Genomic DNA, 22497 nt, shown 5'->3' with positions numbered 1-22497 from the left:
TATGTGTTTGATGATGGGAGAAAATATGATCATCACGCAAGACAAATACTTCTGCAGAATTCGGTGGCTGGTCTCTGGATATTCACGGCAGCAGCGCAAAGCAAAATCCCAGTCCAAACCTTCTAACTCTGCCGCTGCTAGTTGAAATTCCTTCCTGGACCGCTTTCAGGTGTCTTGTCCTCCCTTGATGTTCGAAAGATGCCCAGGGTTGTATTGACCATTTGGATCCCTCTACCCCCAAATGTGCACGTTATGAACAATCGATTGACTTTTTATCACATGGACACATGGTTATTGGTTATCATCACCATTAATTTGGTTGTTCAGTATACAAAGGGACAGTAGCACAGGAGGCAGAGTGGGTCGTTATGGTAATCCGAAGGTCACCGAAGGTGATACCTGGCTCCTCTTCCTAGTGTGCTGAAGTGTCGTTGAACAAGACTGAACCCCTAACTGCTCCTGATGGCTGCGTCCATTGGTGTACGAATAATTGTATGCTGCTTTGGACAAAAGCACCTCCAAAATGATGATGTAAAAAATATATATTTGTATATTCATGGGCAAACCCCTAAACAAATACTGGACTATCGATAAAGAGAGAGACAGGATCTGATAACTGCCTGGATCCTGCAGCACCCCGCCCTGCTGGACCCGGCGGTTAGTCTGATAAGTGGAAACGTGACATCAGCAGAAGCGAGGCACTGCGACCTTGTAGCCCACAGCGCAGGCCAGATGCCGCTTGTCGCCATGGTTACGTAAGCATGTTGTGACTGAGTCGCTGCTCAACACGTCTCAGGAGGTTAAGCCTCTTTTTATAACCCTCCTCTCTCTCTCTCTGTCACTAAACAAACCCTGCAGCTGTTCACTTTCACGTGTACAAGACTTCCAAGCCTCTCACGCGCTTACTGTTTTCAATGTTGTTTTTTAGTGGTCGACAAGAACTGTTATTCCCACATCATTGTTTGGCACTATAGTTAATGGTATTCAAGGGAAAGTTTTTTTTGCATTGTAGCATTCCCTCCACAGCTTCATTAAGCCTGTTAGGTAGTCACCTACCTGCCTCTCATGTTTATTATGGAATGAATGCGGTCAGGCGATTATGGGTAGCATGTATTCTCAAGTGGAGCAATTTAGCATGTCCAGTTAGCCTAGCCTGTATGCTGACACACTGCTGACTATTCAGGAAATGTTTAGAAACTGGTTCATCTTTTTTAAGTTCTACATTATACAGTCACTCAGCTTCGTTCTGCTGTTCTGTGTGAAACTATATATTGTTGGTGTTGACTTAGTTGACAAAATGTGTACATTTAATTTTGTTAGTTAAACTGACGAGTTACTGAACAGACAGGTTTTTGAAGGGTTATTAACCCTGAAACTGCACTGACTGATACATCCAGAGAGAACTAGCTGGTAGCTGAGGGAAAGCACCAATGAGAGCCACTGGAGAAGCTAAAGAAGCTGAACACAGATGCTCTAAACTAAACTAAAGTCTTCACTAGACATTGCATGTGCGGTTCTTAGAAATAGACTCGAAAAAGTTTAATACTTTTTCCGTTTTGGTGTCTTAAACCTAGTCTACCTCTGTAGACCTCCCTGGTGTCAAAGTGATGTGAGCTGCCAGGCGATTATATTACCTATATTATACACATACAACTATTTAGACACCTGTCTCACTAGAGGTGTCAAGACAATGATGTCTAGTGGTGGCACCTTATCGAGTACAGGGGGGGATCGTTGCTTGGACCTTCGTCCCCTTTTTATAAGTATCGTTTAAAGTGACTGAAAGTAATAATAATAATAGCCTTATTTATAAAGCACCTTTTAAAACAGGGTTTACAAAGTGCTTTGACAGAGAAATAAAAGTGTTCAGATCATGAAATTAAAAGGCAAAGGAACATTAATAAACAGCAATTAAATTAATTCACTAAATTTTAAAAACGGATATAGAGACAAAAAAATAGAGACAATATGATAATAAGAAATAAAAAAAAATAAAAAAAAGTAAAAAATACAATTGATAAAGAAAGGGGGCGACATTATATTAAAGCGGGTCTATAAAAATGGGTTTTGAGAAGTGACTTAAAAGAGGTCACTGAGTCGAGGGGCCCTGACAGAAAAGGCACAGCCACCTCTAGTTTTAAGTCTAGACTTTGGAACAGCCAGGAGGGCCCCGCCTGAGAATCTGAGGCTGCATACTGGCTAACATGGGGTCAACATATCTGTTATGTAGCTTGGGTCAGACCCAGACGTGCTTTAAAACTGATCAGTGAAATTTTAAAATCGATTCTGAACCGAACAGAGAAGCCATGATTGGGTTGATGTGATGTCATCTTTTGGAACCAGTAAGAAGCCGAGCTGCTGCGTTCTGAACTAGTTGGAGGCGAGAGAGTGACTTTTGGTTGATGCTAGAAAGGAGAGAGTTAAAGTAGTCTAGTCGTGAGGAAATGAGGGCGTGGATAACCTTTTCCAGGACATATAGGAAATGGTTCTCAATTGGAGGAAGCAGGACTGGCCACATTTTTTAAATTTGTTGTTCAAATTTTGGATCAGAGTCAAACAGTACTCCCAAGTTTCTGACAACAGACTTAATATTTGTGGACAGGGTGCCAAGGCCACTCTCAATATGACTGGTAGAATTTGGGGGAGTGAACAGTATGATTTCTGATTTTGAATGATTGAAGAAAATTCTGTGCCATCCAACGGTTGATATCATTGAGACAATCTACAACAGCAGCTCGGCTGTTTGAGGCACCAGGTCTCAGAGGAAGGTTTATCTGTGTGTCGTCTGCGTGGCAGTTAAAAGAGACATTGTGTCTTTGGATAATTTGGCCAAGAGGCAGCACATAGATTGAAAATAAAATTGGACCTAAAATGGAACCTTGCCGTACACCACAGGAAATTTGAGCTGTAGAGGAGTCGTTACCTATGGAGACTGCGAAGGTTGTTTCTAAAAGGTTGGAATAAAACCAGGCAAGTGCAGTGTCCTTGATGCTAACCCAGGTGTTAAGACGTCTATTAAACCATGTGATCTACAGTGTCAAAGGCTGCATTTCGATCTAAAATAATTAAAATTGCACTATCCCCCCTATCGTCTGCTAAAAGGATATTGTATTTGACTTTTTGTCCTTGTAAGGGGCGACAAAGTCCAGGACAGTCAGACACGTGTCATTAAAATGGGAGATGAGCTCCTTTGTGTTCAAATCTGAATAAAAGGCAGTTAAAGGCGAAGCAGCAGCATTGAAAAGCTTGGAAAATTAACTTGCTGACATTGAGTTAAAAACATGGTGGTGGACGGGATGGTGGGGGTGATAAAAACTTGGGATAAGTGAATAACTACATGAAACCACTTTGTGATTGGACACACAGATATCCTTTGTCTCAGTGTTGTCAGGGCTGAGACCACTGTATAGTACTAAGTCAAGGGTGTGGCCCTAAAATGTGTGGGTTTTCGTACCACTTGAGTGAGGTTATAAGAATCAATAACATCTATAAAAATCACTAATCACTAAAAGTATGGCTGGGGCAGCAGACATGTATGTTAAAATCACCCAAAATCAGAATTTTGTCATAATTTGACATAAAATGAAATAACAACTCTGCAAATTCTTGGTTAAAAACATTATTTGGTCTCGGCGGTCTATAAATTATTATGATTATCACCTCAGATTAAAGCATAAAACCAAGATGTACAAATGATGTAAAACTGCTATGTGAAATGGGAGTGCTATTAAATTCTGTTCTATAGATAACAGCCTGAGCCTCAGCCCTGCCTGAGAGCCTGGGTTGGTGTATGTAAAATCTGGGGGGGTTGCTTCAATAAGGGGACTGACGTCTCCCTGACTTAACCAGGTCTAGGTGATGATAAAAAGATCCAAAATATTAAAAGAAATAAAATCGTGACATAAAAAGGATTTTGGCAACAGATCAGATGTTTAAAAGACCAGTGTTTACAGGTTTACAAATAGCAGCAGCAGAAGGTAACAGAGGTTGTTGAGGAACTCAAATGATATTGTCATGATAGCCTTAAGGGGGCGTGTTAATGAGCGTGCTACCATAGGTCTATGAAAGGAAAGGATGGTGGTTATGGTGGAAGGCACAACAGTCCCGTTTAGGAGAGCTGAGTGCGCTGCTGGAGTAGGTGATGCAGGAGGTGACTGTATAGTCAATGGGTGTGTGGGACTCACTGACCGTCAGGAGGCGAATGCGTTGCAGGAGAGCAGTGTGAGTCCAATGTTTATGGAAAGTAGATGGGATCCTGGTTTGGATGGAGGCGGTCGTCCTTAAAAAGTTCCAGTCTATTGTAGAAGGTGGTGAAGTTGTCCACGTAGGGAATGCCACTGTTACAGCAGTAGCCTTTTAGCCAGATGTGCAGTTGCCACAATCAGCTAAATTTTATGTTGCCGAAATGGGGGAAGGGCAGTGGCCAGACACAATGCACTGCTTGTTTGTATTTAAAACACTGTTTGTGAGGCAGATAAAATCTTGTTTACGTTTCTCTGATTGCTGCGTTTTTAATGTTGTTGGTGCCCACATGCATCACAACAGCAGAGACTCACGGGTGATGGTTAAGCAGCTGCGGGATGGTGATGTTAATGTCCTTGACGCTTGCACCTGGGTGGCAGGGACTGCGGCACCTGTTGATCTGGACATGACGGACGGTGGATGACCAAACAACCAGCATGGTGGAACAGACCGCATGACTGTCTTCCGCAGCCGGTTGTCCCAGGGTGCGCACCAACAGGGGAGCGAGGCAGAGGTCCTGCGTGGTGAAGAGAAGGCTGGTGGCAGTGGAGGGGAGCGTGCCTCTCTTGGCGATGGACGGACTGCTGGATAGACTGTCCTGGCATGGAACCAGAGGAGGAGCAGGCTGGCGGTGGTGGAGATATGGCTGGCGGCGGTGGAGACGAGGCTCGCGGTGGAAGAGAGCGTCTCAGTGCCTTCGATGCCATGGTGGACAGTGACCTCCCCACCCCCAAGGGGGAAAACTCCCGCATGTCCCTGAAATTGATAAATCTGTTCCCCAGCCGGAGAGTCTCCGACATAGAGCGGTGCAAGGGGTCCTAGCATCACTGGCCACCTCTCACCGCCAGGGTCCAGGCCTCTGAGGTGGAGCAGGTTCAGGGCTTGGGCCATGGCTCTTCTATCGTAGCTGGCAGGGCATCAGATGGACTCGACTCACAGTAAGAATGGATCCGGGCCAAGGGAGAGTGGTGTCAAAGTCCAGTCCAATCACAGCGGAGGACATTGAGCAGGAGATGCGCTTAGCCTGAGCAGTGGCGAAAGAGGGCACACAAACAGTTTATCCTTCTTCTTACATCCTCATGCATGCTGTCCGATTTCTATAGAGCGCTGAGTCTTTCGACCAGGCGCAAACAGTTCTCACAGTCCACATAGTTAGCAATATGCTAAGGTAACAGGCTAACTAGCGCCAGTCGAGCGCTAGTCAGGCCAAAGTCCACGTTCCAAAATATGAAAAAACAGTTCAGGCAAGGGTCAAAGCCAGGTAAATAGTAAGGATATCGCAGTGCGAACAATCCAAAATCTGTAATCCAAAATCCTTTAAAGTTATCAGGTAAAGTCAAGAGCGATTCAAGGAAGTAACGCACTTCAAAGTATCCTACTTAGAACTTCAACATGTCCATGAAACAGCAAATGACACCTGAATGTTTGTTACCCGTATGCTTACAGTGTCTCAACAGTGTTCCCTCTGTATTTGCTGGAATGGCCTCCCTCCCGCTGCATCCTGACACTGAGTTTTTCCTTCTTCTTCTCCACCAGCATGGCCCAAAAGGAGAAGCTCCAGTTTCTGAAGGACTTCCACAAGGACACGCTGAAGCCGTCCCCCGGTAAAAGCCCCGGTACCCGACCCGAGGACGAGGCCGAGGGCAAGCACCCGCAGCGTGAGAAGTGGTCCAGCAAGCTGGACTTTGTCCTGTCCGTAGCCGGAGGGTTCGTGGGTTTAGGGAACGTCTGGCGCTTCCCGTACCTCTGTTATAAAAATGGGGGAGGTAAGGATTTGTTTTCTATCAATCAATCTATCTATCTATCTATCTATCTATCTATCTATCTATCTATCTATCTATCTATCTATCTATCTATCTATCTATCCATTCATTATCCATCTATCCATTCATTATCCATCTATCCATTCATCCATCAATCCATCCTCCTTCCTTTCCTAACTTCCTTCTTTTCCTTCCTTCCTTCCTTCCTTCATTTCTACCTTCCTTCCTTCCTTCATTCCTTCCACCCACCACCTATTTATCGATCCCTTTAGTTCTGTGTTTCTATCTCTCTCCCTCCAGGTGCCTTCCTCATCCCTTACTTCATCTTCCTGTTTGGCGGTGGTTTGCCAGTGTTCTTCCTGGAGGTGGCTGTGGGTCAGTTTACCTCTGAGGGTGGAATCACCTGCTGGGAGAAGCTCTGCCCCATCTTTACCGGTATGTTTATCCCTGAAACCCAAAAATGGTCTCCTCCATTAATAGGCCATGGTCTGCTCTTGTCTGCTCAGTTTTAATTCCTATTTGCTGTATATTTGACTCGGGCAGTATGGAGTTCCTTGAAGATAGTTTTGGCATGTTAATTTACATCTTCCAGGAAACATCACTGTTGTCAGTATGATTATATACGTTGGCATGTTGACATGTTGACATGTTGACATGTTGACATACTGACATTTTAGTATTTTGATAAGTTGACGTATTGAAATGTTGACATATTGGCATTTTGGCATTTTGATATGATGACATCATGACATATTGACATATTGAAATGTGACATATTGACATGTTGACATGTTAACATTTTGACATATTGACATGTTGACGTACTGACATGTTGACATGTTGACATGTTGATGTATTGACATAGTGACATGTTGACGTATTGACATATTGAAATTTTGACATATTGGCATGTTGACATATTGACATTATGTGACCCACCGCAGCATAACCCGCCATCTCGCGCATTTATAAAATCGCCAGGAACAGCCAAATAAGTTGAAATATCCTTTCTGGAAGGAAAATTCGATTTTTCCAGATTCGTGTTTCCTTTGTGTATCTTTTATTTCTCCTTGATTTTCAAAACCGAGTTTGGTTTATAAATAGTAGAAAAATGTTCAACCGTGGTGTTAAATATTCCCGTAAGATTATATAGGCAAACACAGTTCACTTTCTGAAATGCTGAACAGCGCTGAACAACGCCGATCGTTGGTTCCCTTTAAAGTGAGCGTCCAGGTGATGATCATTCCTCCATATTCCATGTGATGTGAAGTCACAATGTGAAACTGTTTTGATAGAATTCAACCTTTAAATCGTACTACTTTTACACACACACGGAGACATCATTGTGTAGGGCGCATGTACCAACATATTCCACCGAAGAAGTCACGCTGATGTCTCTTCCGTAAACAAGTCGAGGGTCCCGTTTCACTTGTCTGTGAAAACTTTAGTCTCCGTGTTGTTATGGATAACGAGAAGCGTGTGGTGGAAGAATTTTATATCATATCGTGGCCTTAAACCTAACCAGTGCAATAGATCCAAGTCAGTCTAAGCAGCGCATACTAGACTTCATTTTCCGCGATGATAGTCAGTTCTCCGACAGCGGCGCAGAGAACGACAGCGATGCTGAAACTGATACCGGCGTTATCCCAGACTTGGAGAACATTTCAAACAGCAGATTTCAACCTGAATGTGAGGATGAAATGGAATATGTTACAACCGAAGAAGTTCATGACGTGATGAAGTCCATTAAGGTTTGTGATGCAAATTATGAAAAAGTAGTAATGCACAAATTCTCAAGTTTACCTGCAAATGTAGCCAGGGGTGAAAAGACAATGAAAAGAGGCCCCAAACAAGGGTTGGGGTAAGCCCACATAATAACTCCAACAACTTTAAAGATATTTGGCATACGCAGATTAATAAATTAAATGACACACCAAGGCTGATATATAGAAACTCATATTATTGATAAACTCTACATTCTGTTGTTTTGTCTGCACTTTTAAACTCCTGAATAATTACACTTTTATAAAACATGTTTATTCTTACTGTTAAATAAAAGCTTTTTTAAAAACAAAAGATGTTGTTTGTCGATGATGCTGTTCAACATTCCCTCAAAACACAAGAACAATGCAGAGATTGCCCCATTCAGCAGGGTGTCAAGTCCCCATTCAGCAGGGTGTCAAGTAGCCATGTGACAACTAGCCAGGCTGTGTTAGTCCTCCAACCATTTGCATTCTGGGAGCTGGCTGAACAAAGCCAAGTGTGGGAGAAAACTTTGAAGGTGATTATTTCAGAATCAACGTTTGCCACACCCTTGTCATTAACAATTCATAGTTTTAAAATTTTTAGCTTGATTTGCACAAGTGACAACTTGTTTTGAAGCTCTGATTTTTCACTTCCAAATTAAGCAAAAAAAGCCACCAAATGTACCTTAAGTCTGAGGTGGGTCACATATTGACATGTTGACAAATTGACATAATGACAAATTTACATATTGACATGTCTACATTATGACATATTGAAGTATTGACATGTTGACATAATGATATAGACACATTGAAATATTGACATATTGACATGTTGACATAATGACAAATTGACATAATGACATACTGACATGTTTACATACTTACACTTTGACACATTGACATGTTGACATAATGATATTGACATTGATATTTTGGTATTGTTTGCCATTTTGGTAATGTTGGCATTTTGACATGTTGACATAATGACAAATTTACATATTGACATGTTTACATGTTGACATAATGACATGTTGGCATGTTTACATATTTACATGTTGGCATACTGACATGTTGACATATTGACGTGTTGACATAAGGTTGACATAATGACATGTTGGCATTTTGACATGTTGACATGACAAATGTACATATTGACATTTTCACATGTTGACATAATGACATGTTTACATATTTGCATACAGTATTGACACATCTGCATACTGACATATTGGCATATTGACATGTTGACATTTTTACATGTTGACATAATGACAGATTTACATATTGACATGTTGACATTGACATGTTGACATATTGTTATATGGACATGTTGACATGTAGACATGTTGGCATTTTGCCATAATGACATGTGGACATAATGAAATGTTGACATATTGACAGGTTGACATTGACATACTGTCATATAGACATGATGACATATTGACATATGGGCATGTTGACATATTGAGATATTGACATGTTTGACATAATTGAATCAATTTTGAAGACTTGTTTGATCAGTTCAATTCAGTATTACTTCACTTCTCTATTGTTGAGTTTCATTTGTTTTTTCTTGGGTTGCTATGACCTTAGTCTGCAGCCGGTTGCCAGGCAACCAGAGCTGCACATGCTCCCCTCTTTTGAACTCCCGTTCTTTCCTCTCCTCCTTTTACCTCCTGTATTTTCCCTCTCCTCTTTTTACCTCCCATTCTCCTCTCTTCTTGTCTCTCCTATCTCATCCTGTCCTCTCCTCCTGTCCTCTTTCTACCTCTCATCCTCCTCCCATTCTCTTCTCTCTTGTCCTCTCACCCTTCTTTCGTCCCGTTCTCTTGTTTGCTCTCCCCTCTTCCCTTTTTGACCTCCCATCTCCTATTTTCCTCTCTTCTTGTCTTTCTAATTCTCCAACCCTATCCTCTTTTTACCTCCCATTCTTTCCTCTCCACCTCTCCTCTCTCCTCTTTTTTTATTTACCTCCCATCCCCCCCTCCCTTCCCTCTACCGCGCCTTTTTATTTTTATTATTTATTCCCCTCATACTCCTCATCCTCTCTCCTCTCTCCTCCACTACTTTCTCCATCTCTTCATTAGCTGAATCACTGTAATGAATTCATCTCAGCACCTCCATTTTCTCTGAGGAGGATTTCGATTAAGACAGCCCGTCACCAGATTGCCAAACAAAGCCCCCCCCCAATCCAGTTATGGCTGCAAGCAACCATTATTTTCCATTAATCAATGTTGATTATTTTTGTGATGATTTGATTGATCTATGTGACTAATATATACCGTACAATTAAAACATAGAAAAATGTATATTTATGTGGAATTAAGACATGCATTCATATTTGGGGAAGCTGTAAAATAGTACTTATTTATTTTTCTAGAAATCCAAATTCATTACTTATTTGACGCCTAAAACGACTAATCATATTATCATAATAACAAAAATGATAATAATTATAAATATAGTTGCAGGCAGCAATACACGGGGTCCAGTTTAGTCATTTAGTCATGTAGCATTTAGTCATTCAGCCTGATTTTGACCTTATTCTGTCGTAGCTGACAAATTTCCAGTGTTGGGCCCGAATATGAACATCAGGAATGACAAATGGGCTTCTTTGCCCCGTGTAGTGTGAGATAATCTGTGACCACCCTGAAGAAAGGTCTAGCATGTCAGACTTTTTTGTATTTTCCTGCCTAGCCTGACAACTCCTAAAACGTGTTCCTTGACGTTGACCGATAGGATGCCGAGTGTGCTATCTGGTGCACCTACCGTATGTAATCATGGCGAAAAGAAGCGGAGGGAACCGAGTCCGGAGGCGCGGGGAGACGGTGAGGTGGAAACCAAAACCGATTCAGATTGTACGTCCATTGGGAACACAGGTTGTCCAAACGATCGGATCTACTCTGGTCCACAATCACTTTTTCTACACCCACACTTTTTTCTACACACTTTTTCTACACAAGACCGCCAGCATCACACATAGCGCTTCTGTAGCCATGTTTGTTGACAGTTTCTTGACTCTCCCCCCGATGACCTATGAACTTGCACAACGATGAATGGTTGGGATCATTCCTGTAGTGTTGCCAGCCTCACGACGAGACACGGCAAGAATTGATGGCACTCTGATCGCCTAATCTGTCATGGTGACCATTGTGAAAAACAAAAATATTGTGTAGTCTGATCATAAAACACACCATCGTTTCGCATGGATCAAAAAAACAAATAAACGTAGAACCTGTACATGGAAAAACATAAACATAGAAATATCAGATGACATGTATCAAAATAACTGAGTTAATTAAGTCTAGGAAAACTGGAATAGCAATTGGGCACGTGGCCTCCTTCTGTCATAATTATGGCAGTAAATGAGGAAGAAAAGGAGAGGGATGTAACCAATGGTGCTGGGGTGCATTCGAAGCAGGTGCTGGTGGCGTGAGCGCATCTGTAATGAGACCGCCTGTATGTGTGTGTGTGTGTGAAGTGTCCACCAGTGAGTGTACAGGAATTATCCCAACTGGTTCTGGTCTATATGTTCGGATTTTTATTATTATTATTCTCCCTGCCAAATTTCGGGCTCAAAGTGTCTGGCCCACAACAACCGCTGGACCCATGGACATGGTTGAGGTCTCGTTAGAACTGGGACGCCTCAGACATCTTGTGGTTTAAGTTAAGGCCTCAGACATCTTGTGGTTTAAGTTAAGGAATTAGTAAAAATAAAACGATGAAATTTGACCAGGAATAGCTGAACGTTCGTGAATCGCTGATACCACAAGGTTCGAAAACTTTTGGTCGGGTGGGGAAGCGAGATGATTAGGAACAGACACCTACACACGTAGGTGTCTGTTCCTACTCATCTCGTCTTACCTGTATGACGTCGACGGGGCTTTTAGATTAATGTTTTATCTCTTGCTCTTTTTGTAAATGAAGGCATGATGATAATCCCAATTAACCCTGTGTTACATGCGGTGTTGTGTCCGTCTTTACTTTGTGGGGTTCAAGGAAGCCATAAGATACAAACTTTAGGAGTCCATGATGCATTTCATGAACTCCATTTACATTTACATTTACATTTACATTTAGTCATTTGGCAGACGCTTTTATCCAAAGCGACTTACAAGGGAGAATAACATTCAGCTACATTGCGACAGAGATTAGTGTAACAACAACATTGGTGTAACAATAAATACTGCAAGGTGGTGCAAAGTAATTGTAGATTAGGACAGGAGGTACTCACTGAAGAGCTGGGTCTTCAGGTGCTTCTTAAAGACAGAGAGGGAGGTCCCCGCTCTGGTCATTTTTGGCAGCTCGTTCCACCAACGTGGAACTACAAATGAGAATAGCCTGGATTGCCGTGGCTGTATGGCCGGCAGAGCCAGGCGACGCTCATTTGACGAGCGCAGCATCCGGGGGGCAACATGTGCTCTTACAAGAGCATTTAAGTAGGCGGGAGCATTCCCAGCAATCACTCTGTAGGCCAGCATAAGAGACTTGAACTTGATGCGGGCGGCTACAGGTAACCAGTGGAGCTCGATGAGCAGCGGAGTGACATGTGCCCTCTTTGGCTGGTTGAACACCAGTCGCGCCGCCGCATTCTGTATCATCTGAAGTGGCTTCACCGCACAGGCCGGCAAGTTGTGTGGCATATTGGGTCAGGTACGGCCTGACTTTTCGGATGTTGAGTAGTGCGAAGCGGCAGGACCGGGAGACTGCGGCAACATGGTCCGAGAATGTCAGTTGGTCATCAATAATGACACCAAGATTCCTTGCAGCCTTGGTAGGAACAAGAGATAGAGAGTCGATTTTAATATCAATGTTGTGATAAATACCTTGTTTGGCCGGGAAGACCAGCAGTTCCGTTTTCACCAGATTTAGTTGAAGAGGATAATCCTTTATCCATGTGGATATGTCAGCGAGACAATCCGAGATCCGCGTCGAGATAGTAGGGTCGTCTGGCGGGAAGGACAGATAGAGTTGAGTATCATCCGCATAGCAGTGATATGAAAAGCCATGTGAGCGGATGATCGGGCCCAGTGAGGTGGTGTATATGGCAAAGAGGAGGGGTCCTAGCACCGAGCCTTGGGGCACCCCTGTGGTGAGGTTGTGAGGCACAGACAGCTGGCCTCGCCATGTCACACTGAACGAGCGCCCAGTAAGGTAAGATTCGAACCAGGAAAGTGCACTGCCCGTTATGCCCCAGACCCGGAAAAGTATAAATGATAACGGAAAGTTGAACACTGTGTCACTCCGTGATTGAGAGTGCAGCTCTTATTCCCACAGACGACACAGAGAGTTATAACAATGAGAAGTTATGGTTTACTGGCAAACATGGACAGTTGTTTTATATACAGTAGGGTGTGTCGATCGCATAGTGGTTGTTCCAACTAGGAGACAACACACCAGGGGAGCCAATGCAGTGTTCAATGTACACTCTGAAAATTGTGTGGTGTTTCAGAGAACCTTGAAAACTGTAATTCATCCCAAACATGACTAAACTTGACCCCATGTATTGCTGCCTGCAGCTATATTTATTACTATCATCGTTTTAACCCTAAATCAAATACTTTTCCGTTCATTTGTTCACAGTTCACCGAATTACATGAAGGTGTGGAAACAGTACTGGAAAATGAATAAAGACACAACCAAGAAACTAAAAAATGAATGCAGAAAACAATGAATTACAGATGTGAAGATCAACAAAAAGAGAACAAATCCCTCTCTCTCTCTCTCTCTATCTCACACTCTCTCTCTCTTTCTGTCCCGCCGTGTGCCATCCAATCCATCATTCCTCTTTGTTTGTCCTACCTTACTCCTAATGTCTTATTCATCCCTCTCTTTCTGCTCTGTTCTTTTATCTCATTCTATCTATCTCTCTATCTCTCTATCTCTCTATCTCTCTATCTATCTATCTATCTATCTATCTATCTATCTATCTATCTATCTATCTATCTATCTATCTATCTATCTATCTATCTATCTATCTATCTATCTATCTATCTATCTATCTATCTGTCAATCTATCTATCTGTCCATTGCTGTGTCTATCGCTCTGACACACACATAAACACACACACACACACACACACACATACACACACAGTCCTTTGAGACAGTGTACAGAGTGCGCCCGAATTACCGGTTGCTACGGTAACGGTACAGCAACACATCAGAGTGAACAGGAAAAGAGTGAGGTGGAGAGATCTGAGAATGAGACGGAGAGACAAAGCGAGTGTGTGTATGTGTGTGTGCGTGCTTGCGTGCCTGTGTGTGATTCTCGCTGGATAAAATCGTCTGTCAGATTTTTTAGACATCAACAGGATGTACTTAATATAATAATAGTTATAATATAATATAATATATAAAATATAATATAATATATATAATATATGAAGTAATATATTTCATTTTATATTATAGATAAGTATTTTTTAAACTTGATATGAAATATTGATATATTTTATTTATTTATTGATTTATTTTTACATTACAAAGTCAAGATTACATTTTTTATTTTATTTTATTTTCTGTCTGATGTTATCACAGCTGAGATGATGTCGAGGAGAAATGGCCGAAATTTGTAATATAATGATAGAGAGAGAGACAGACACACAGACAGACAGTCAGCCAGAGAGACAGGCTGTTAGAATGACAGCGAGGTCAGTTGGGGCCACAGGAAGTGACATCATGGAGGAAGACAGATCTGTTTGTTTGATCAGCGCTGTTCCGTGTGATTTAACGTGTGTGTGTATGTGGGGGGGGTTGGTGATGGTGTGTGTGTGTGTGTGTGTGTGTGTGTGTGTGTGTGTGTGTGTGTGGTCTTCAAGATTTAAGATTCAAGATGTTTATGTATCACATACTTATACATACGAGCATACATACCGTATATGCAGTGAAATGTCATTGCAATGCACCTGGAGATAATGCACAATAAGTACTAACTGACATAATAGCTAACTAATTAACTAACTAACTGAACTAACTGATTCCTAAAGCCTTATTCAGTTAGTAAGAATAAAATAAGAGTAAAAAGGTAATATACTGAACGGGAATACAAAATAGAAATAAGAGGAAAAGACTAGAATGTTTATACAAATACAGTATGTGCTGTAAAGCGGCATGTAAATAAAGAGAGGAAGTGTGTGTTGAGATATAAAGTACAGTTATACAACAGTAAGGCACAGCAATACAGTAACAGGGCAGAATGCAGTACAGTATGCAACATACGGATACCAAGGCAGTGGCAGTGGGGCCTATGTGTGTGTCTTAGTGAGGGCCCCTGGTGAGTTCAGCATTGACAGACCTTATGACTTGCGGGAAGAAACTCTGTCTCAGTCTCTCTGTTCTCATTGTGTGACTGCGGAGGCGGTTGCCCAACCGCAGCAGCTGGAACAGTCCTTTGTTGGGTGGTGAGGATCCTTCATGATCCTGCGGGCTCTGCTACTACACCTCCTGGTGTATAAGTCCTGCAGGGAGGGGAGAGTAGTTCCAGTGGTATGTTCAGTTGAACGTACCACTCTCTGCAGGGCCCGTATGTCGCGGGCAGTATAGTTCCCAAACAAGACAGTAATGTTGCCTGTCAGGATGCTCTCCACTGCTCCAGAGAGGAAGGACTTAAGGATCCTTACCCAGACCGTGAATTTCCTCAGCTACCTGAGATGGTAAAGACGCTGCCTCAACTTTCTCACTAGAGTGTCTGTATGTATAGTCCAGGTTAAGTCCTCCGTGATGTGGTCTCCCAGGTACGTGAACCTGGTCACACTGTCGACAAAAGTGCCATTAATTACCAACCACATCAGTCCACATCAGCTCCTTAGTTTTGCTGACATTCAGGAGGAGGCTGTTGTCCTGGCATCAGAGTGACAGGTCAGCCACCTACTCACGGTAGGCCTTCTTGACAGAATCGTCAGCAAACTTGATGATGTTGTTGGAGGTAGACCTGGCCACACAGTCATGTGTGCACAGGCAGTACAAGGTAGGAGGCTGAGGATGCAGCCCTGGGGGGATCCTGTGTTTAGGGTGAGGGTGCTGAACTTGTGCCTCCCCACCGTAACCACCTGGGACCTTGTTGTGAGAAAGTCCAGGATCTTGAAGTACTTCATGACCACCGAGGTGAGGGCCACCAGACGGCGGTCTTCATTAAAGCAGGCTGAAGAGATATCTTTCGGCACAGTGATGATGTTGGACCTCTTGAAGCAGGACAGGACCACCGAGTTGACCAGGGAGGAGTTGAATATCCTAATGGGGGCTAGCTGGTTAGCACGGGTCTTCAGTACTCGCCCAGATATGCCATCTGGGCCTGCAGCTTTCCTGGTGTTCACATGCATCAGAGCCCTCCTGACGTCATGCTCAAAGACTGAGAATGCGCACTCATCCTCAGCGGTGTAATTTCAATTAGCTAGTGGTGTTGTTGCCAGCCTCAAACCACGCATAAAGGGAGTACAATTCATTGGCTAGGGAGGCGTCCACATGGCGTGGCTGGGGAGGGGCTGCTCTTGTAGTTAGTAATAGTCCACAGCCCCTGCCACAAGCATCTGGTGTCCTGTTGCTCCATCTGTAGCTCCACTGTCTCTGTATGTCAGTTTAGTGCCCTTCACCGCCCTCTACAGATTTTATGACGCCGCTTTGTAATTGTCCATATTTCCGGATACAAAACCATCGTTGTAAGCTACCGTGCGAGCATTCAGAGCGCCGTGGATGGATTTATCGACCCACAGTTTCTGGTTCGGAAATATCCGAACTTACACAGTAGGTGATACTAATGTAGCTATGAAGTTCATAGCTACTTCGTTAAACTCGCTGACGTCACTGGAACTTGATTGGAACATGTCCCAGTCGACGTCACTTGTTTGTGCCCTGATGTTCATTAGCTGAATGATTGAGAGAATCGTGGGAGGTGAAACAGCTGACACACAACCAGCTAGGCTAAGGTGACTGAGCACTAGCCTCTTTGCACCTTAAGGGACCATGGGCCCCATGGTGCCCTTTTTAACAGGCACAATGTTTTTTTTGTGTGAAGGAATGCCGATGCACACCATGGCAGGGAATATGGCTAGAACCGGAGCTGGGGGTCCATGGTCCTTTATTTGACTTTGCACACCTGCCCCTATTAACGTCTCTGCTTGGCCTGGTGGTGTGCGATGGTGTTAGTGATGATTGATGGAGGCCTTGATGCTGTTGAACTTGGTTCTCTGCAGGACATTAGAGTGTGGCACACGGCCCTGCAAGGACACTTTTAGAATGCACTGGAGGCCTTTTATGTGAAAAGACTCAAGTTGTTTTAAGTGCCCACCGTAAAGTGTCCATATTTCACACCCAGAGAAATAAGGGTGAGGAAGCACACCACCTTAAAGACAGAGACTTTGGTGTTCAGACATAGTTGTTGAAATCCAATGTTCCGAGATGTCCAAATGAGGAGCAGGAGGAGGCCTGGCTCATCCCGTGTTGGATGTCCTGACCGATGGTGCAGTCATCAGAGACGTACGTATTCCGACGTATTTGGTATTTCGAGTGTGGAGAGATGGCAAGGGTGCAGTTTGAGATGGAGTAAGTTTGTTGTTCAGTTTAAGTAGAAGAATAAGACATGTGACACAAGACCTTGGTTTTTGTTGTATTTACAGACAGTCATGACAGACAGATTTTACAGCTTTTTCAGGTTCTGTGACACGGTGTCTTACAGACCCTCTGGGGTTATAATCATTAGGGTATTGGAGCTCGTCAACATGGTCAGATCATAACTTTGTGGAAGCTTGGAACCCTTGAACCTTCTGATGTTGAAGAGCTTCCCATCAAGCCTGTAGTCCAGGGTCACTCCGCTCTTTGCCTCCATGTCTTTATGCAGGAGTATTGTTACCATCACACATCCTTGACTTATACCAGTGCCTACACCAAAAGGCATGGACTCTCTGGGCAATTTTCCCCTCATGAAATTGACCCAGGATATTTATAAATTTCTTTGGACAACCGTACTGGCGGAGGATGTTCCAATGAAGACTCCTGCTTTAACCATCTCAAAGGCTTTGGAAAGGTCCACGAAGGCCATGGTCATGAACTTATATGTCATGATCGTGACCTACAGAATCTACGGACAAATGACACGTCAATATGTTCATGATCAAATGATCAAATGCAGTAAAACCATTCCTCTTTCTCTCTCTCTCTCTCTCTCTCTATCTTGCTCTCCTTCTCTCTCTCTCTCTCTCTCTCTCTAGGTATTGGTTATGCCTCCATAGTCATAGTGTCTCTGTTAAACATCTACTACATCGTCATCCTGGCCTGGGGGCTCTACTATCTGTTCCAGGTAGGTTATTTTAGTTTCATTAAAACATTTCATGCAAAAACAACAATACTAGAAGCAAAATAACTATAACCGATGACATTGTAAAAAACATAACCGTAAAATTAAGGAGAACATGGGTCTGGGTGCGGATACAGTTTGCATAAGTCAAGTTAAGTTTAACATATTGACATTGAGTCAATATTTAACACTTTCTTCCCCTCCATCTCGGACATAGTAATGTATGAAAGTTATTTATATGATAGTTAGATAGGAATGTTTTACTTAATACATACAGTTTTCACCTTTCCTGGAGTTTAAATGAATTAATAAGTAATCTATGAATAATGGCAGTGAATCCAACTGAGTGCCACGCCCAAATATTGTCAGAAAAAGCTCAATTATTTAGATAGAGGGAATATGTATTGTGTATATATATGTGTGTGTTTGGGTGTGTGCAGTGTTTCCAACCGGAGCTGCCATGGGCTCACTGTAACCAGCCCTGGAACACAGAGCACTGCGTGGAGGACACGTTCCGCCGCAACCGGAGCCTCTGGGGGGCACTAAACGCCTCCAGCGCCAACTTCACCTCCCCCGTCACTGAGTTCTGGGAGTGAGTTCTGTTACACTATTTTGCACTTCACGACCACAAAAACAAATTTTAAGGGAAACAGCAACAATGGCAACAACTACGACAACAGATGTCTCAGGAAAACAAACACATACACTTCCAATAATTCATCAATAATGGATAACTTATATGAACGAATTAAACTATCCATATTATATTCTAACAATAGATATTATATTATGTTAATCTATAATAATCTAAAATAACCAATATTATATTACATATATTAAGGAATTATGTGTGTGTTTCAGACACAACGTCCTAGGGATCACCGATGGGATCGAGAATATGGGTCCCATCAAGTGGGACCTGGCTCTGTGTCTGCTCGCCGTCTGGATCATCTGCTTCTTCTGCATCTGGAAGGGAGTCAAGTCCACTGGCAAGGTGAGTGTGTGTGTGTGTGTGTGTGTGTGTGTGTGTGTGTCTGTGTGTGTGTGTGTGTGTGTGTGTGTGTGTGTGTGTGTGTGTGTGTGCGTGTGTGTGTGTGTGGGGGGGGGGGTGTAAGTGGGTGTGTGCAGGGTTTTTGCAGGTCCATAAAAAGTCTTCAAATGTCTGAAATTCATTTTAACAAATATGAGGCTGTAATTACAGTAATTGATGCACAGCTTGTGGAGCTACTTATCTCCAAAAAATTGACTAAACAGCCTATTTAAGCAGCCAGTCCCTCTAGCCCCCCCTGCTTTTCTGCCTGTGTTGCTGTGTTGCTGAGCTCCCTCCATTTCTCCAGCATCCACCTTCTATTTAATGGTTCAATGATTCAAGCTTATCACTCCTATATTTCATGCGCACTATGTACTATCTAAGGGATGAGCAGTAGTGCCAAACGATGCAAATTAAAGATATTTCTGAAGTAAATCTGAGTTGTCTGTCGGACAAAAATAATTAGAAATATATATATATATATTTATAATAATATATAAATTTATATGTATATAATTTCAACGTCAACAATTTGTCAGATTTTATTTATCCAAATATTTATTTTGGTCAAAATGAGGAATCAGATTTGTCTGCATTTAAGGTAACCTTTCTATCAGTGTAAGATACCAAAACTATTGATTATGTGTTTTGATAGTCGTAAAGATGTCAACCGTCCTTAGAAAGTAGAAAGATATGAAGGAAAGAAGGAAAGAAGGAGGGAAGGAAATGTGGAAGAAAGCAAGAGGGGGAGGAAGGAAAGTTGTAAGGAAGGAAGGAAGGATGAAAAGAATAAAGGATGGAGGGACAGATGCAGTGAAGGGAGGATAGAGGGAAGCAGATAAAAGCTTTTTATTCACCGTGACAGTGTGTTGAGCCAGATGAGCAGCTCAACCGGACTCTGATTCTTAAGCTGTGACACAGTCCCACTTGCTGTGGAGAAGCCGCAAAGACCTTGCCCCTTGTCCTACATCAACTCTCCCAGACCACAGGCGGTTTAATCAATCCCAGACGCCCAAACCTCGCTTATCGAATGCTTTGATCTGATTTATTCCCACTGTCTGCTGCGAGCTGCGACTCAAGAGAGTTATGTTGGTGTAACAAGGCCAAGTGTGTTAACACTGCAATTACTGGCTGCAGTGTGTGTGTGTGTGTGTGTGTGTGTGTGTGTGTGTGTGTGTGTGTGTGTGTGTGTGTGTGTGTGTGTGTGTGTGTGTGTGTGTGTGTGTGTGTGCATTTACATTATACCACTATACTGCCACTGCAGGGCATAGGCAGTATACATACACGATTGCTGTTTCTCACAGGTGGTGTACATCACGGCCACATTCCCTTTCATCATGCTCATCGTGCTGCTGATCCGCGGGGTGACACTGCCAGGGGCTAGCGAAGGGATCAAGTTCTACCTGTATCCAGACCTGGCCCGACTCAAGGACCCCGAGGTAGGCGTCCCTGTCCCTCCCTGAAAGAAAACAAGAGCTCTTATTAGACTCCCTTTTGTTTTTCCAAAGCTTACCTATTGTCTGGTTCATTGCTGACCCACTTTAATGGTACAAATGGACCCATAGGGCAGCTCTTAGTCACATATTGGTTGTTCTCCTTCTAGTTTGTGAATATTTGCCAATGTTAGTAGAGCTGAGGTAGACTCCAGTAATCTGAAGGTTGCTGGTTCGATCCCAGGCTCCTCCTGCTAGCATGCTGTAGTGTCCTTGAGCAAGACACTTAACCCCTAATTGCTCCTGATGGCTGCATCCGTCGGTGTTTGAATAATTGTAAGTCGCTTTGTATAAAAGTGTCTACTAAATGTAAATGTTAGGGAAGATGGTTCAGACCAAATTTGGTTCTGGTGCAGATTTGGCCAGATCCACCTCCAACAGCTCCGGCCCAGTGTCTATGTGTAGTAACGACAACAATGACTAAAATGCCCAACATGTTTAGGCTCTCTTCCCAAAATATCAAGGATGCCTGGGTGGCTACATGGATAGTGGAGGGAGGGAAACTCACAAATTTAATTCTGCCCAAGTACAAACTCGAAGAACATGCTTTCCAAGAACAAAAGTCCATTCTGGAGTAATTGGTATTGATAAACGGTCCAGCAGGCCTCAGCCTTTGTATTTTCCCACCCCTTAGGTGTGGATTGACGCAGGCACCCAGATCTTCTTCTCCTACGCCATCTGCCTGGGCGCAATGACCTCCCTCGGGAGCTACAACAAGTACAAGTACAACTGCTACAGGTGAGGTGGGGTGGAGCGGGGGTGGCAAGGTTGGGGGGCACAGGATCCTTGTGTGTTCATTAACAATCCTCCCCATGACGTATGTGTGACATAGGGACTGTTTGCTGCTGGGGGCCCTCAACAGTGGTACCAGTTTTGTGTCTGGCTTCGCAATATTTTCCGTCCTGGGCTTCATGGCACAAGAGCAAGGGGTGGACATAGCCGATGTGGCTGAGTCAGGTACGAGGGTGAAGACATTGCGGGAAGCGATGACGGTGGGCAACAAAAAAAATACGTTTTTAAAATGAGCAACAACAGCACGGAAGGGACAAATCAATGAAAATACGAAAGATAATCGTAACCTGAAAATAAAATTCAAACGTGAGTCAAAATCTAATTTGGAAATATCTGGATGAAAAGAGATGGAAAAAAGATGAAACAAACAAACAAACAAAAGATGGCATCTAAAACGTGACGGTTTCTGCAATCAAACACTCCTTGACAACAGTAGGGTCTTTGCAGAGACAAGCCAGGGAGGATGGCTGTCCTCTGTTAGCTGCTGTATCCAACACACCCGCTAGGGAGGATGAACAGTTAGAAGGAGGGCGCGGAGAGTCAGCGCAGAGTTCCCAGGAAGAAAAAGAGACAGGAAGGACAGGACAGTGATGGTACTTTTATGGAGCAACGCGTCACTTGATGGGAACATCTTGTGCTGTCTGCGTTTGGCCCCTGAGTTGTTTTCGCTTGAGGTCTCCTTCCAACAACTTTACAAATTCCATATTAGCTCCTGAGTCGATGACCTATACAACTGTGACAAGTTCTTATTTATTTATTATTTACTTAATTTGTAAATCACTGAAAAAAAGACTCCAAGACTCAATGTTACTGCTACTGTCACTTTCATGTTGCTAATGCTTTTTTTTTAACAGTGGGCCATAGGGGCATCTCGAAGATGGAGCCGCAATGTTTAATTAATTTGTCTCAGATACTGGTTCTAATTTGATTGCCAGAATTGAGTTGTCAGCATCTATGTCCTACCAGTCTAAACATTGTACTGCCTTACTTACAGTGGAGCCCCATTCGTACCGTACACTTGGGTGCGTGGTTACGAACCTTACAGACATTGCAAAGGCCCAAACTTTGGAGGTGGTCTGCAAAAACACATTCCCCTCTGGCCTGTTTCCCACCTGTGTATAAATGTGAATAAAAACGC

At 43.2% G+C, this 22497-nt stretch overlaps 1 protein-coding gene across 1 annotated transcript in view; it reads left to right on the top strand.

The window, feature by feature from the left end:
* Positions 1 to 22497, top strand: part of LOC307231091 (sodium- and chloride-dependent taurine transporter-like) — a 42501-nt gene that overhangs the window by 8682 nt on the left and 11322 nt on the right. Inside the window, exons 2-9 of the mRNA XM_080001651.1 lie at positions 5779 to 6008; positions 6306 to 6440; positions 17959 to 18047; positions 18485 to 18636; positions 18906 to 19038; positions 20379 to 20513; positions 21202 to 21305; positions 21400 to 21524. Coding sequence (XP_079857777.1) covers positions 5780 to 6008; positions 6306 to 6440; positions 17959 to 18047; positions 18485 to 18636; positions 18906 to 19038; positions 20379 to 20513; positions 21202 to 21305; positions 21400 to 21524 — 1102 coding nt within the window. The 5' untranslated portion in view covers position 5779. The remainder of the gene's footprint in view (positions 1 to 5778; positions 6009 to 6305; positions 6441 to 17958; positions 18048 to 18484; positions 18637 to 18905; positions 19039 to 20378; positions 20514 to 21201; positions 21306 to 21399; positions 21525 to 22497) is intronic.

Source organism: Zeus faber (genome assembly GCF_960531495.2).
Source record: "Zeus faber genome assembly, chromosome: 5".
NCBI lineage: Eukaryota > Metazoa > Chordata > Actinopteri > Zeiformes > Zeidae > Zeus > Zeus faber.
Note: the sequence above shows the minus strand (reverse complement) of the source record. Positions and strands in the feature narration are given on the sequence as shown.